At 32.3% G+C, this 16,392-nt stretch overlaps 1 protein-coding gene across 2 annotated transcripts in view; it reads right to left on the bottom strand.

The window, feature by feature from the left end:
• Nucleotides 1-1,913: 1,913 nt before the first annotated feature.
• The window catches only part of LOC145684731 (brachyurin-like), a 79,923-nt gene continuing 65,444 nt past the window's right edge, over nt 1,914-16,392 (bottom strand). For both annotated transcript variants that reach the window (XM_081757106.1, XM_081757107.1), the window contains exons 4-7: nt 11,691-11,860; nt 8,547-8,636; nt 6,200-6,339; nt 1,914-2,151 (exon numbers count right to left, since the gene is read on the bottom strand). In XM_081757106.1, the coding sequence (XP_081613232.1) occupies nt 2,002-2,151; nt 6,200-6,339; nt 8,547-8,636; nt 11,691-11,860 (550 nt within the window). In that variant the 3' untranslated portion in view covers nt 1,914-2,001. The remainder of the gene's footprint in view (nt 2,152-6,199; nt 6,340-8,546; nt 8,637-11,690; nt 11,861-16,392) is intronic.

Genomic DNA, 16,392 nt, shown 5'->3' on the forward strand with positions numbered 1-16,392 from the left:
ATGTATATGCTAGCTTTGGAAATACAGTAGAATTTCGCTTATCCGACATAAACAGGCAGTCAGAACGCTGGATAATATGGATGTGTTAAGAAAAGACCTGTTAAAAGTAAAACTTATGATATAATTTTACATATTACACATCTAATAATAATGTTTTATAACAAATAACTGCACTGCACTGAATCAGGGACGTATCCAGCGTGAGGGCCTGAGGGCTGTCCCCCTCCGAAACTCAAGCACTTTTTAATAAACATGCTTTTACCTTTTTGAGATTCTTTTATATCAGTTTACTAATAGTCAGTGTCCAAACTTTGGGCAATGTGCTGTTGTCTTGTTATAATTCTAAGAACATACATTAATGCCATTATACCATTTGGAATTAAAGAACAGGAATTAAATAGGATTAACATTTTGTTTCCGTTCTGTTTTTAACTTTAATATATTAGAACGATACACTCAATGTCTTCTTGCTATTTTTGTTATGTGATATACGTAGCAGACAGTTTTCTTTAGTTACATTTCTCTCGAAAATATGTTTCATTTTGTTTGTGCTATAATGCAGTTTCCAAAGTAAACCGGTTTATAAATGAAAAGTAGGAAAAAGTTTAAGAGAAATACAGAACTGTTGCATTATTATTATTATTATTATTATTATTATTATTATTATTATTATTATTATTATTATTATTATTATTATTATTGATATTGATATTTTTAAAACATTAGAATTACGTGCTTACGAGGATTCGTGTTGGGCCCCCTCCGAATAGAAAACCTCGATACGTGTCTACACTGAATGATAGATGTATGAGTCAACGTGTAGACGGGCGCGCTAGGCGAAATACTCCAGAGCTTGAAAAATAGATTAAGACCACAACTTGCAGTTCTTCTTGCCGATTGGTGCTTTCTGCAATGATATATCGGATCATACGGTATGTGTAACAAAGGATGGTCGGATAAGCGAGACAATGGTGTATTGGTGTTTCACGCACCTAAACCTGTAAAATGTTTGTATAAACGATTATCTTTCACTCCCTAGCTAAATTTGTGGGTATGATCACACACCTTGCCTCATAAAATATAGTCTTATAAAGAAAAAATATTTTTTTAGCTAAAAGCTAAAGGGAAGTCAACTCCAGTAATTTACTTTAGTTTTTTTTTTTAATAATGGCAAACTAGTCCATTTCATCACGATAAATCACGTTTGATATTAAAATGTCTTTTTCTGTCCGTATATATCCTTTACATTTTGTTGGAGACAAAATTGTTATTTTCCCAAGGAAACAGGGTGAGAGAAGCTATACAACAACATGAACTGAAAACAATAGCTATTACCAATAATACTGTAGTCCTGGATATCAATAAGTTGTCCTTAGTATATTGCTTCGGTTCTTATTAACATGAAAATTATAATGTTTTGTAAAAAAAAAAAAAAAAAAAAAAAAAAAAAAAAAGAATGGGATAGGATAGGATGGGATCCGATGTGGTGTCAAAGTAATAAAATAACTACGAGTCGCCACTCTATCCACCTAACCACAGAGGCTACGTTGTGTTTGTTCTTTTTTCTTAAGAAATAATCTTCATAACCATGGTGCGTATCGCTTCGAACCTTAACATAAGAGGTTTTCTGTTTAATTCTATATTTTCGTACGACATCTTAGTTACAGAAGCTAATTTATATTTGGCAGGCAATCTACACACTAGGTTTTAACCAATAAATGCAACATTTTAGTTCAGTATCCAGTTCCTTGATCCATCTCCTCGACTTCCCTACTGAATTCCCTCCGCAATCGTGCTGTACTACTGAAAAAATCCCTAGAAATCATCGTTGCCAGTATACACAAAACCGAGCATAATTTTGTTTTTTGTTTATATTTTTATATAAGGTATATGAAAGGCACATACAACAAACCGTCTGTTTAGATTTTATTTTTATTTTTATGTTCATTGAAATTTACACATGTGGTTTAATAAAAAGTGTCATATTTTATGCAAAAGATGTTATACTCCGCTGTTAGTTTGAATCCAGTCTCTGTGATATGATACCCTTGTGTATGCAGAAGGTGCACCACTTGCACATCCTGCATCACTGCCGAAAGAAGTTATACCAACTTGAACGCCATCAACCACTAATGGACCACCACTGTCACCCTAAAATGAAAATAACGAAAATAAATTATTATATAACAATACATATTCAACTACCAAATCAGTATTGATATTATCATAGTATAATGTTAGACTTATGAAACGCACTTATTGAAATATCAAAATATATCTCTTCAGCTTACTAGCTAGAAACGATATCATAGTTAGATAGGTATTTTATCTAGCAGTGTTAGAGGGGAGAAAGGTGTAGTTTGGAACGATATACACTGCGAGAATGGAACTTGCATAACGGGCTATGCATCCACTAATTGGACTGAATTTGGAACCAACGCTATTAGTAATTCTCGTAGTTTGTAACCTTGGTGGTGCATAAAGACCTGAAACCAAATCACAAACTCATTGCACGCTCATTCTATGGAATATAGTTATTTATTTGGTCTTCTTTTTATTAAAAATGTCAGAAACAACAAAAGAAAATAATAGTGGTATTGAGAGCTGGCAAGTTATCGTTTGGTCGGCGGAAGCTCCCAGGTGATAACTTGAGCGTCGACGTTATTGAGAAAGGCATGGCTTTCGCCTTGAGTCCTGGTTCTGGTTGCCCGTAGCTTCCACCTTCCTGTGGTTCCAGTGTAGCGTGGTTCGAAAACAGTTCGGTTATTAAATGCAAAAATAATAAAATTTTATACTTTTAATAATAATCTGTCCAAAGAGTGTTAATAGTTATTAAATAAGTTTTGTTCTTCTTTTCGAGTTTAATGAAATGGGTCGCTTGGATGATCTTAGTGGGCTGCGAGGTCTTGATTTCTTGTTGCAAGTTGTGTTACAAGCTTCTGTTACTGAGTTGTTTTGCCTTATTTTGTGTTTTCTTGCTTAAAATTAACTTCACTTCTGGCTTTTGATATAATTTTTGGTTATTTTGACCTTTGTTGAAAGTTTTTGTTTCTGCAAAGCTGCCCACTTAGACCAATCAACTTTACTTGTTAATTGGTATGTAGTTCAGGGAGCAAAAGGCCAAAGAAGAGATGTGGAGGAACAAAGTTTTTAAAAAATTGGAAAGGTAAAACTACGGAATAAAATTCGGAATTAAAAATCATTTTAAGTGACCTACTTTGACTGAAAATGTGGTTGTGCTCGTTTTTGCTATGTGACTTTTTTTTAAGAAACAGGAGTGCGTTTGTGAAGTAGTTGTTCTAGTCGATTATCTGCTTGTTTTTGGAAATTCTTGTCTCGTTGTTTGCTGGTTTGGTCTGTGTTTTTTTATCTTGGATTTGATTCCTTCTTACAATTATTCTTCACAATTTGAGAACGTGTAGTATGATCCAATATTCTATTTTTTCCTTCCCTTTAGATTTAAAAAAGTATTTTGCTATTTTTTGGTCATCGGTTTAATTTTTGCCAGAAAACGCGAGTAAGAGCTGTCAATACAGCATTCAACGACAGTGTCGCTAAAGTGAATAGTTTAAATAATTAATCTAATATACAAGATAAAGCAGATTAGAAATATTATGAAAATTGTGTTTACACTCGAGTCAATTATTTTAGGGTAACAATTTGCCGTTACTTAAGTGTATGATCCAAGTTTTATTATTTCTATGAATTGGATGGTAATACTACTTTTAGTTGTAAATATGTATATAGCTGAAAGAGGAAAGTAATATAACTAGACAATGTATATGATGATGATGGTGACTTAGAATTCCAATTTTAATCAAATTGTTAATTAGGATATTTGTATTGTATTTTACCATATTTTAACGAAACACAAACATAAATCAATAACACAATATACATAAGTATAACAATGAGAAGTTATGTTAGCCATGTACTTTATTCCATTACATATTCAGTTAAAGTAGGCTACTTACCGTTGTTTTTAATTCCGAATTTTATACTCATTCCCTGTTTTTACCTTTCCAATATTAAATCTGTTCCTCCAGATCTGTTTTCGGCCTTGTAATTTACTCTGTACTTTATTCCTAGAAAGTTCTTTATTGTTTCCGCTAGACACTTACAGTATGTAATATTTAAAAAAAATACGCGTATTGTGATGAGAATTTAAATATGTTACATATGTTTGAACTGTTTAATTTTCTTGGTAAAAATATCAAGCATGCCATTTCCATAACATGTTTTCTGCACACCTGATTATAGCCTTATTAACACTTAGAACAGAATGGAATGTTAGAAACTAATAATTAGTGATGGAAAGATTTTGAATTCACTAGTATGACTCCTTTCACAAAGGAGAAAACACACTGTGTCTAACCTTCAGCATTATTTGTGACTAACATACAACTTCACTTACAGCTTAACATAAAGGTACAGACAGAAACACAAGTATCCACCTAAGTGCCGTTCATTCTAGCTTAGGAATGCATTATCATAATGATAACTAAAATCTGAGAAAAGTAAATCACTTGTAATAAATAATAGTGTTACAGTTTCTGCAATGTATCTGTGTCTTTACCAGACCCGCTATCTGAATATGTACCAATTATTATTTACTAAAACTGATTTGCTTTGGTCAGATTTTATTTACAAAATCCAATGGATTGTTAATGTCCTTACATTCTGAAAACGAAGAATACCGAAGAACAAGATTTGTTTGATATTCTTTGCATCGATGGTGGAGTGACTCAATTTGAACATGTCTCTGTTTATTTTTTGAAATTATTAACTACATAATAATGCTATCCTTCAAGAATATTCTTACTGTATACCGTATAACAGACTGTTGTTCATTAAGAGATCTTTACGTTCCGGAAGATTCATATAAATGCTAAAAATATTTTAATGATCATTGTAATAACTTGGTATCATTTCATTAAGATCTTGCTGTATTACAGATCAAAACTGAGGGATCCTCACGTTTCGGAAATACGTAAAGTATCCTCAGCTGTCTTTGATTGTAATAGTCATAATAACTTACGAACCCTATTGTAAATTATAGTGAAAGTAAATTCCTTTGTTGTTCATGACTATCTATGAGGGTTGGGTTCCAACTCATTAAATTGTGGGTTTATTACTTACCAAATCACATTCAGTGACTGAATGTTCATTTATCTTATTCATTTGTGACTTAAGGGTTATTTTATCAGTCTTCCAAATTATGGTGAAAGTTTAAAACGACGTGATACAGCCTTCTAAGTTACTATTTCTAACCTTAAATAAAAGTTATTGAAATGTGTTAAAGTGCTGTTCCAGATGCTTATACATTTTCTAACTCCGTACATGCACTTAAAAGAATTACTGTTATTGGAATCCGCAAATGACGGAGATTTGTGCTCTTTAATCTGCATTTTCTGAAAGTTAGTTCATATATAATGTGATAAATAGTACCAATTTCTAAATATTTCAATTTGTATAGGTTATAAGAAATATATACCATTCTAGTACAATTCGTTTGAATCATCCTTGGTTTACTAGTTATCATATGATATGTGCTTATAAGCTACTTTGTTTTTGTTTAGTTTAAGTATATCCTAAATGTTATTAAGCGGAAATTGGAAAGCTTTCTCTTTGAGAATATAGCATTTATAATACAAAAAATGTTAGTCTGTACGTGAGGTTAATTACTAATAATATATGGCCAAGCTAATAGGTGTCACTACCCAAGTTATATTCCTAGCTGATACTAATAGACGACGCTAGCATCTAGCCAATTTGCATATTATAACCATTGTTACACTTATAAGCTACTTTGTTTTAGTTTAATTATTTCATAATAGGACAAAAGCCTAAACCATACTCAGATTTGATCATTAACATTTGTGTATTTCTACAGCAATTCTGTATGAAAATTTCATTGCTTTCTTAACTATAACATTTCAATATATATATATATATATATATATATATATATATATATATATATATATATATATATATATATATATATATATATATTGGTAACTGTATAATACTGGTCCTGAACTTGAATGTTCTTTGCTATGTATTACAAGATAAAGAATGAATTAGATTTTTAACTAATCAAGATTTATCCTCTAGTTTACGGAGGGTAGAAGTCTCGGGCACAAGTCCTAGCAATAAAATTAATGTTACATTGCGAAGTTACAGTTTAACTACTTACATTGCAGGGGCTCTTTCCATCTGGAGCTCCAGCGCAAATCTTGCTTTCATCGATGATGTCTCCATAGGACTCAGCACATTCATCGTTGGTAATAATGGGTAACTCTACGTATCTCAACTGTGGACTAATGCTGAGAGCATCTACAAAATACGCATAGTTGATCTCGTGAATTGGAAGAACAAATGCATAAACAAAGTTACTATCAACGATCTATGGGAAAATTTAGAGTATTCCCAAAACTTTCGAAGTTAACGTTAGTTCAAAATTTACAAATCACAGAAATTTTATATATTATATTGGGTTAATATTGTGTCATTGTTTCTCATAACGTATTAATATATGAGATTCCGGCATCAAAAGTTAAATATTGTAAGAAAGTGACGCAACTTCACATAGCTTAGTTTAACTAAATGGCACTCAAATCAAGTAAAACCTTTATATATTTGTTTTTAATTTCCAAAAATAATAGTTGTTATGTTAACCCGAGAAAGCCCATGCTAATTTTACCCTTAAAAAGCAGACGGGGTGCCTCTGAGACTCCCTGCTGCATATACAAGCTACCTGAACCCAGCGCGACCATTTGTATTTTCCATCATTAATAGGAAAGGCTAGTCACTACTTTGCTATGAAATCATTTGTCAATGGTAATAAAAATAAACAGTATTAAACAATTAGAAAAGTACATACTTCAATAGGAGTCTCAGAGGCACCCCTTGGGCCTTTATGTTAGTATAAAAAACTAATTTTGTCTGAGGTAAAGTAAAAAAAAGTGCTTAGGAAACGCAATCAGAGGGTGTATTTCAAAGATATAGAAGAATTCTAGAGCGCAGGAAAAAGAACGAAATACCTATTAATAATAATGGCAGTAAAAGTAGACCAGTGTGCCTCTGAGGCACCTTTTGGGCCTTTACGTTAGTATAAAAAGTAACCCTATTTTTTCTGAGCTTAGGAAACGCAATCAGAGGGTGTATTTCAAAGAGATAAAAGAATTCTAGAGCGCAGGATACGGCACGAAATACCTATTAAGAAAAATGGCATTAAAATTTGACCAGGGTGCCTCCGAGGCACCCCTTGGACTGTCTCGGGTTAAAGACACACATATTCAATTTGTGTATTAAACATGAAATTGTTGTATCCAGACTAATTATTTTCTTCTGAAAAATATTAAATTTCCATTACAAACTACTAAAACCGTATGTGAACATTAAAAGATGAAAATTGTATCTGTGGATCAACTATGTCATCTAAGACACATTTGATTATGAGTTTTCTTCATGATTATCAATAAAAGTAAAATTCTGCAATCAAAATTTGATATAGATTAACTGCAAAACTCTCTCAAACTTCTTCTTGTTTCTTGAAACACGTAATTGCAAATTTTTAAAGAGAAATGTCTTTTGACGATAAATTTTAAATAAAGCAGTTTCAAATTTAGAGTTCAATCCTATTCGAGTTTTGAGTTTTTTACAAGAGAGAGAATAACCAGTATGTTTACTAGTTTGCAAAACTATAATCATAAAAGTCGTAAATGAGATTAGAAAAGTCACTTTGATTTTTTGGAATTGAAATAAAGAGGAAAATTACAAGCAAACTGTGAATCCCATTTTTTTAAAAATCTAAAATAAGATTTAAAATGATTTTACCATAAAATATTATGATTATACGAGGTTAATAATGAACATAATATTCTTAATGGATATAATTACTGTATATATGTAATTCCAAAAGTGTTCTACTTTCTTAGAATCCTATTTATATTGTCATGTAGGATAAGGTTTAATAACTCTAATAATAGCAGTAATTAAACAAGGAAGAAAACTAATTTTACATCTAGATTCTTAAATTTTACTTGAAATGTACCATACACCATTGTTATGGGTATACCTAGCTTTTGCGAAGTAGGTATTCATCTGATAATTATTTGATTTTTTTAGTTAAAAACACACAATTCAATTTCTTGCACCGTGATTCAACTCTTTTTTATATGATTCTGTTGTTTGAATTGAAATGCAAACAATTGTCAGTTCATTAGGATTATCTTTATCAGGGATCACTCATTCCCATTTTCATGTTCTTACCGACTTCTAATTCTTATACTGCTTTTAATTTTGCTCTTTTCAGTTCAATTATGATCATGTAGCTTATGTCGTTAATCAGAAACTAAACTAAAAATCTCCTAGATAGGAAGGAAACTAAAATCGAGAGATAATACACGTGAGTAAAAGTATTCAACTTTCTATAAAATACTTAAGTGACACGAGGTTTAAAAACTTTTTCTTGTTAGTGCGCACAACATCTCAACTATTTTTGCATTAATTTTCACATGCTACATAATAGTTGTACTTACCGTCAGAAGGTTTACCCCATCCACTTTCAATAGCTGTGGAGCCTACATAGTCGTTTGATCCGCTTGCGAGGTCAACAGTAGCGATGTAATCTATGTAAAATATGTATTTAAAATTACAATACGAATATATATTGTTCAAAGCATATATATAGAACATGTTGTCGAGCTTAATAGTATCATTAAAATTTAAAAAAACAACGGAAAAGTGCAGTTTCATTGCAGTTAAAAAGTAAAATTATGGATACAGCTTCACATTCAGATGTTCTTAGCAAACATTATTTCCATTTGTGATAATATTGTGAAGAAATAATTGAAAGACAAAATCATCTGATAAATACTAATGTTGTGTACATCGTTATTAGATCCACATCAACTGATTGCTCACGTATCGATTGATAACACCGATCAACGATAATCGATGATCAGTCAACGGTTATGTAGGAACTGGTTATATTTCTATTTTTATTTCTGCTGTAAGTGCCTCTGTCCAAATATATGGACAATGACGAAACTTCCATTATTGAACCATTATTGACTGAACTTTATGGGATCATGGTCCAATTTATTCAGTTTCCACACACACACACACACACACACACACACACACACACATATATATATATATATATATATATATATATATATATATATATATATATATATATATATATATATATATATATATATATATAGATTGATAGATAGATAGACAGAGAGAGAGAGAGAGAGACAATAAGATCATGGAGAGTTGCTGCATTGGCACATTACATTCTTATTATAACATTCAATTTTTTTTACGCTCATCTTCTGAATTTGAACACTAGGTTATAAATAGGCCACTGACAAAAGTTGTTGAATATCTATTGCACGCTTTCCATACTATAATGTTCTGCAACTACGAATTACTATATATTCATCTATATCTAAAAATTCTGATTGTGAAACTCCATGCATCTTAGGAATATATAATATAAGTAGATTATTTTCAATTTTATTCGATTGTATACTGTGTTTCCAAGAGAGCTATAATCGTGTAATTTAAATATTTGTGACTAATGCTTATCCTTGTAATTTATGTGAAATGTTTCGCATTCTACTATTCTACACTGTCTTTCTGCACCTCTTGTCATATTCTTTAGTATCATAGCGCAGTCCATTTTTGCTTGGTGTAGCCTATAGTGGACTCTAATATATATATTGTATTAAAGAAGAAGGTACTTGAACTTTTGAGTAGAATCATAATAAAATGTGTATATTACATATAGATAAAATATTTATGATGTCTGAAACTATACAGTGTGACATACTACGTTTCGCAATTGACAGACATAGACGTCTGTTAGAATTGGTTCCTGACACATATAAAATGGAGTAATGTTCACAAGTAAGCGAGCTTAATGCTGCAGATTGGCCTTAAAGGTGATGATGATAACATATTCTTACAATACAATTATACTAATTTACAATGCCTCTAAACGAAAGGCTTTAAAATCATTCTGGATATGCACTAATTATGTGTCTCCATAAAATATTTATTTGATTACCATTTATAACGAAACTTCAAAGAAATGGTAGTTCAATAATCATCAGCATACAAATATAATTCAAAATACAGTGTTGAACACACGTTAGTTTCACGCCTACAGCCCACGGTTAATGATGCACTATTTTTGCACTTGTGTTTTTAACACTGTATTATGATTTATCATTAGCATGCTATGTACTTGAAATGATTTACCATTTGCATTTGTTAACTTTTTTATGTTTTCTGTACCATGTATAGTTTCTAATTTTATTTATAATTAAATTACATTCTTTCAATGTCATGCTGAGTATGGAAAGAATTACTATTTCTTTTTACTTTTGTTATGACTTTTGATTTTCTTTTGTGTATCATCAAGAGGACAATCAACGTTAACTATATTCATTTAGGCATTTATAAACATTATTGCATTATGTTAATGTAGCACTGCCGCGCTTATGTGTGCCCATTACTCACAGTGCGTCATTGAAAATTAAAGGAACTGTAGAGAAGGGATTGGAGAGCCTGCGACTAAAATTCTGTTTAGAAAGTGTGTAATTCCTACCAAAATACTCGCTTTAATCAAGGTTATATACGCTCTTAAGAGATGGACTGGAGGTCATAAGCGTGTTATAAGTTTGAGCTAATTATCGCTCTTAGTGTAGGAAAATATTAAAGGAAATATTTAAGACAAATTTTTCACTACAATAGAGTTTAGTTGTCAATGTAAAAGAAACATAGGTCATTATTGGTAGTTGGTTTGATCCTGTTCATATGTGACATTCTGTACATCAGCTATTATAAAACATATGCTGGGTTCGGACACCAGAATCTGTGATATTAAAATTGGAAATAACTTGAAAAACATCCAACTAAAAGTTTAATCCCAATTAATCATTGTAACCTATAGTGCCTATGACCAAACACACTGCTTTCAGGTGTAATTTAGTTATCACATGGCCTTCTATATCCATTATTCCTGACACAACAAAATTGAAATTGATATATCATAATTCAAACAATTTCACAATAGTCTTAACAGGTAGAATCAAAAAACAGAACCCCCACTGGGACTCGAGTTCTATGTTTGAGTTTTTATATACTTTTATCCTTGATACAACGAATAAATGCCGAAATTTTTGGTTGGTGTTTGTTCATTTTGAGTCTTATACACAGATGTTTGCCCTTTCAACATAAGTAATAGAAACTTCGTGAGTTGCAATTTAACTTTTGTGAACAGAAATTGTGCTTGCTAGTGAGAACTAAGAAAGCCTAAGGAAAGTCGTGCACTATTAGAGAAACAGTGTACGAGCAAGTTGTAGTAATAATATACAGTAAATACTAACCGAAGAACTTCTGTTTATCTCTTGTACTTTAAAGAAAACAAAACCACATATCACATGTACGATCTGTATTTAAATGCAGTTTCTTTTCTTGTAGGTTGTGTGTATTATTCAAAGTTGTCTGAGAATTTATTTATTTTTATTTTTTTGTTTGACACTTACAGGCGAGACAAAACGGTATGAATATTTTCTTTTATCATTACGAAGTGAAACAATGAAATCATTTATAGTAAATTCAATATTATGATTAATTGATCAATTGAAAATAAGATAACTTACTGCTGAGAGTTGCTGGTCTTCTGAGCTTGATAAGAGCTATGTCATTGCTAACGGTGTTACGATCCCATCCTTCATGAACAACTACTTGAGTTGAAAGTATTATCTCTCTTCCTTCCTCTATCAAGGATTCCACATTCTGAGCTCCTATGTAAACCTCAGCTAGAAAAACTCTGAAGAAGAAAATAACATTTTTATTTATTCGATCCCATATTTACGATTGTGTTTAAACAAAAATCAAACTAATACTTCAGTTAGAATAATATTTATTTTATTGTGAGATTCAAAAACTGCCCTTATATTTTTTATATTATATTCTCTTTGTATTTTTGTTTTCGTACGCACAAAGCGTTTTGGTATACAACCTTTACTCTCATACCTATTCCATCTATCAAAACAAAATTTGGTACAGTCATTTCTCATCCCATATTTTTCGAGATACATTTAAATTATGTGCTCTTATCCGGGGCCATTCCAGAAGGTCTAAGGGGCCGCGGTGTCTCAGTGGTAGAGCGCTCACCTCTGGTGCTTGGTGTCCTGAGTTCGATCCCAGCCCCCGCCAAGTGAACTTTGTGGTAGACAAACATCGAGTTCGTGGGTTTTCTCAGGGTTCTCCCGTTTCCTCCCACTTTCTTCATTCCACCATTTCATTCATTGTTCATCATCACCGTCTCCTTTAGCTCCAGTTTATTATTTTATTTTCGAATCCTTGCAAATATCTTCGTGTTTGTAATAATAGTTTCAAGCCAACAACACCACATTGTCCCTTACCACATGTTGCTGGCACCAAGTTCTCATAGCCTTAAAAATTCTGTCCTCTTACAGAAGAGACGAAAATTTCGAACAGTTCGATAGCCACCTTTGATTTCAAAAAAATTTGATATGGTGGAGAACAATCTGTTTGATACCAATGAATATTCATTGACTTACGACGAAAGGTTCGACATAAACAGTAATTGTTCTAACTATCATCGCTTCTAAGGTAGAATTATAACGGGTTCAGTAGTCGTCTTCAGGAATTAAAATAACTGTTATTTGTCACAGCCCAGCTGTTATTTGCTTGAAGGAAGATAATATTTAGATACTTGTAACTTAGCTATCTGCTTTACCTGCTACATAATATACAGGTCATGATGCTGTCGATGTAATAATTCCTCTAGTCTGTGACCTCCATTCGCGGCCTACTAACGTTGTAAACAGTTGCAATGCAAGCTTTCTTTCCTCGCCCGATCCCTTTTTGTTGTATATTACCCTTGTTGAGGACAATTTGATTCAGCTTTAAAATTAACCTCAGTCATTGCTGTTAATTTAGGAGTACTCAATGCATAGCACAACCTATGAAACTCTTATGTGCACTGATTAATTTGACCTGTCAGAGGACTTAATTCCTTCATGCGAGTGGTATGATGGTCGTTCTACTAATTTTCCTACTGGATCCACTATATGCATTGACGTTTTTCTGTGCATTACTTTTCTTCGAGCTTCCTCACTTGGAGAGTAAATCCAGGTCTCTGTGGCAGCCACCATATTGCAGTGATCACTGAAGATCTGCCTATTAATTATGCATACTGACTTCCATGATTCAACTTGAAGAGTGCTGATTGATCAACATTCCAGCAGCTCAGTGAATTTCATCCTGCTAATGATAACAATGTACTTGCTGCCGTAGATCTATTTCAGCAAATGACCATCAAGTTTGCCTTCGGTTCCTATGGTTTCGTTCCAGATATAATTTTAGTCCAAAAATTGTTTGAGATTAATTTCTTTTTAAATGATAATGAAAATACAGTATATATATATATATAAATCACATTTTTAAAGATTTTGAACAAAGCTTAAACTTAACGCTTGTTTAATTGTTCAAAGTATAAACTCTTTGCAACTGTAATTTCAGTTTCGTAGTTATAGTTCGACATATTAATTCCGTGTTAAATTGAATTCACATTTAATGGCAGTAACATCTCGTCACTTCTCTTTCAAATGTTAAAGCTGGTTCATTCAGGGTTTCCTAAGAGATTGAAAACGTCGCGTCTGATGAAGTAAGTAAGAAATTCAGATACCACCATTTGCTTTTCCTCTGGATTTTTTTTGCAAGACTTGCTCGTTGTACATGTTGAACTCCTTTATCGTTGTTTCCTGGGCTTCTTTGATGATTTCCATACTGCAACCAGCACATATGTAATTACAGTGCGATAATTTTCTACATATATTTCGTGATCAGTATATATAGCTTGTAGTACAATTTTCAATCTTTTAGTTACATCAACATCGATACCATAAGTTTCTCTTGACATTTGGCGAAATGTAATCAAGTCCAGAGTACATTGTAATTAAGTTCAACTATCAAAGTTATGAAAAATGATTCAATGTTCATACAGTACTCTCAGTGCATGGTTAAATTAACACTTTTGAAGCATCATAAGAACTGTTGATAATATCTAAGATATGAATCGTTTAAGCACTGAAAGGGACTTCAAAGACTACTTTTAAATATGAAATAATATATGCCAAGATGACCAAAAACTGGACTTTATTCCCTTTTGCAGTGGGTTTACTATTTTTTTATTTGCATAGAGGCGTCATAAAATGTTGCTACCTTTGGTGCATCCAATCCTGGCTTCGTGATATCAAAATGAACATTTTTGTCTTGAATTTGCCTTGAATGAGAAGGTATTGAAAGAATACAAATATGCGTAGTTTCTGTTAGCTTTTTCTTGAACAAACATATATTATACAAAATGGCTACACTTTTCTTTCTAGCATGAAATGCACAGCTATAAAAGAAATCTCAAACAAAGAAAAATGTGTATGAAAATTTTCTTCTTTTAACGTTCTGTTTTAAATTACTAGAGGAAAATACGTGGAATTACATTACACGATAATTAAAGTCAAAAAACGATAATTTAAGTTAGTATGAAGACGACTTTAAGCGGAAATATCACTAAAAAGATGTAATGGAATATGTGCACTGGAAGCTTGTTTCGGAGGACGCACTTAAAAACAGTGAAGAGCAATAACAATAAAAACTACAACATTTAGACATGCTATGCAAGTCATGCACATGCTTCTTATATTCAACCATGCAGAGCTATATACTACGGACAATCATTAATATCTGTCATGCTTTCCTTCGATGAGTTTTGGAATTTATTGTCTGGGTTTTGTCAGAAATCTAAACGTTTGGTTCCACTGTGCGTAATCGTATTTGATGTTGATCTGCAGAAATCTGTGAAGGTATTCTGGCTTCTCAAAGTGTTCTTGTACTTTAATCACATTTAATAGTATCTTTATGAATTTCGCATTTTTTGTGCCTATGCTAGATATTTCATTAAGTTTTCGAAGTGTCAAAAGTTGGAAAAAATACACAACGTCTCTCAGTAGTCATATCTTTCTCACTGCTATCTTGTGTTGGATTCGAGCCCTTAGTGCCCAACGTTCCAGTACTAGTATCGCTATTCTAACAGGGAACAGAGTTCCGAAGAATAATCCGGCAGATGTAGGCAACATACTAGACCGATACTTGTCATCTTTTCTCTAAATCTGCGTACGATTTGGCCAAAATTTAATTAACCGTCTCCCGAAAATTCGGCTAGCTTGTGATGCTTCTAGCACTAGTCCATTTCCTAGTCTTCTTGCACAAGCAAAAGAACCATCGTTATTCTATCGTTGTGAGAGATTTACCACAAACTATACAGTTAATGTGCGATGTATTTCTTACCATCCCTGTAACTTCTTCTTCCATGGTAATAAGATTTACTACCTATATATAGCACCTCCTTGAGCTTCGTGTGCATCGTATTTCGAGCCATGCGAAAGCCTCAGTACTGACGAATTTCAGACACCGTCTCTTTGCTTGCTATATGTTTTCTTTTCTAGAATGGATATTTACTCAGTCTTGACCTTTGTCTAACGCCACACCTTTAACAGTATTCAAGCAATCAGAAATTTCAGCTTAAGTTCGGAACGTCAACAAAACAGTACTCCGACTTCAGTGTGCTGTATACGGTTAGTTCCATAGAAGATAATTCCGTTGCTGTGCCTTTGTCTCGAAAAGAATAGTTCAGGATTTAGTTTGTATCGGCTGTGTTCAGTATTAACTGCTGAAGTAACAGGAATTAGGCTTGTTCTTAGACTGGTCTTCAGGTTTTGCTACTTCGTACACTTAGATCTAAGCCAAGGGTACTTACTTTTTAACATTATTAATAATTTACAACAACAGCAATATACCTAGGTATTAAATATGAGTATAAAACTGTTATTGATCTTCTAAAATGAAATACTGTAATATTAGCCTATACACAGTGATTTGGTATCACCATAACGATCCAAAATGTGAATAAAAGATGAATCTTTATCATGAAAACTACATGATCACGTAAGATGGCAATAAATGTTATGTTGAGTCCGATAAAACTACTTGGTATTATTCCTTTAGAATTATGACATTATGAGTTTAACTCTATTTTCCTTTGATTTCTTACTGATTTCTTGTTGTTTTAATCGTAGGGTTTTGTTTATTAATATGTTAAACATGAAAATCAGGGAACGGCGCTAGTGCTAGCAAAGATACAAGTGCTTCTTGATGGATGCAATTTATTGAAGATAAAGAAGAACATAAATATGTAGTATTGTTTATCACCCTTTTTACGCAAATAAAGAAATAGCATGTCGATGTGTTTGTAGTATATCATGCAAAGACTTAAGT

Source organism: Thermobia domestica, chromosome 5 (genome assembly GCF_964235325.1).
Source record: "Thermobia domestica chromosome 5, izTheDome1.hap1.1, whole genome shotgun sequence".
NCBI classification, from domain to species: domain Eukaryota; kingdom Metazoa; phylum Arthropoda; class Insecta; order Zygentoma; family Lepismatidae; genus Thermobia; species Thermobia domestica.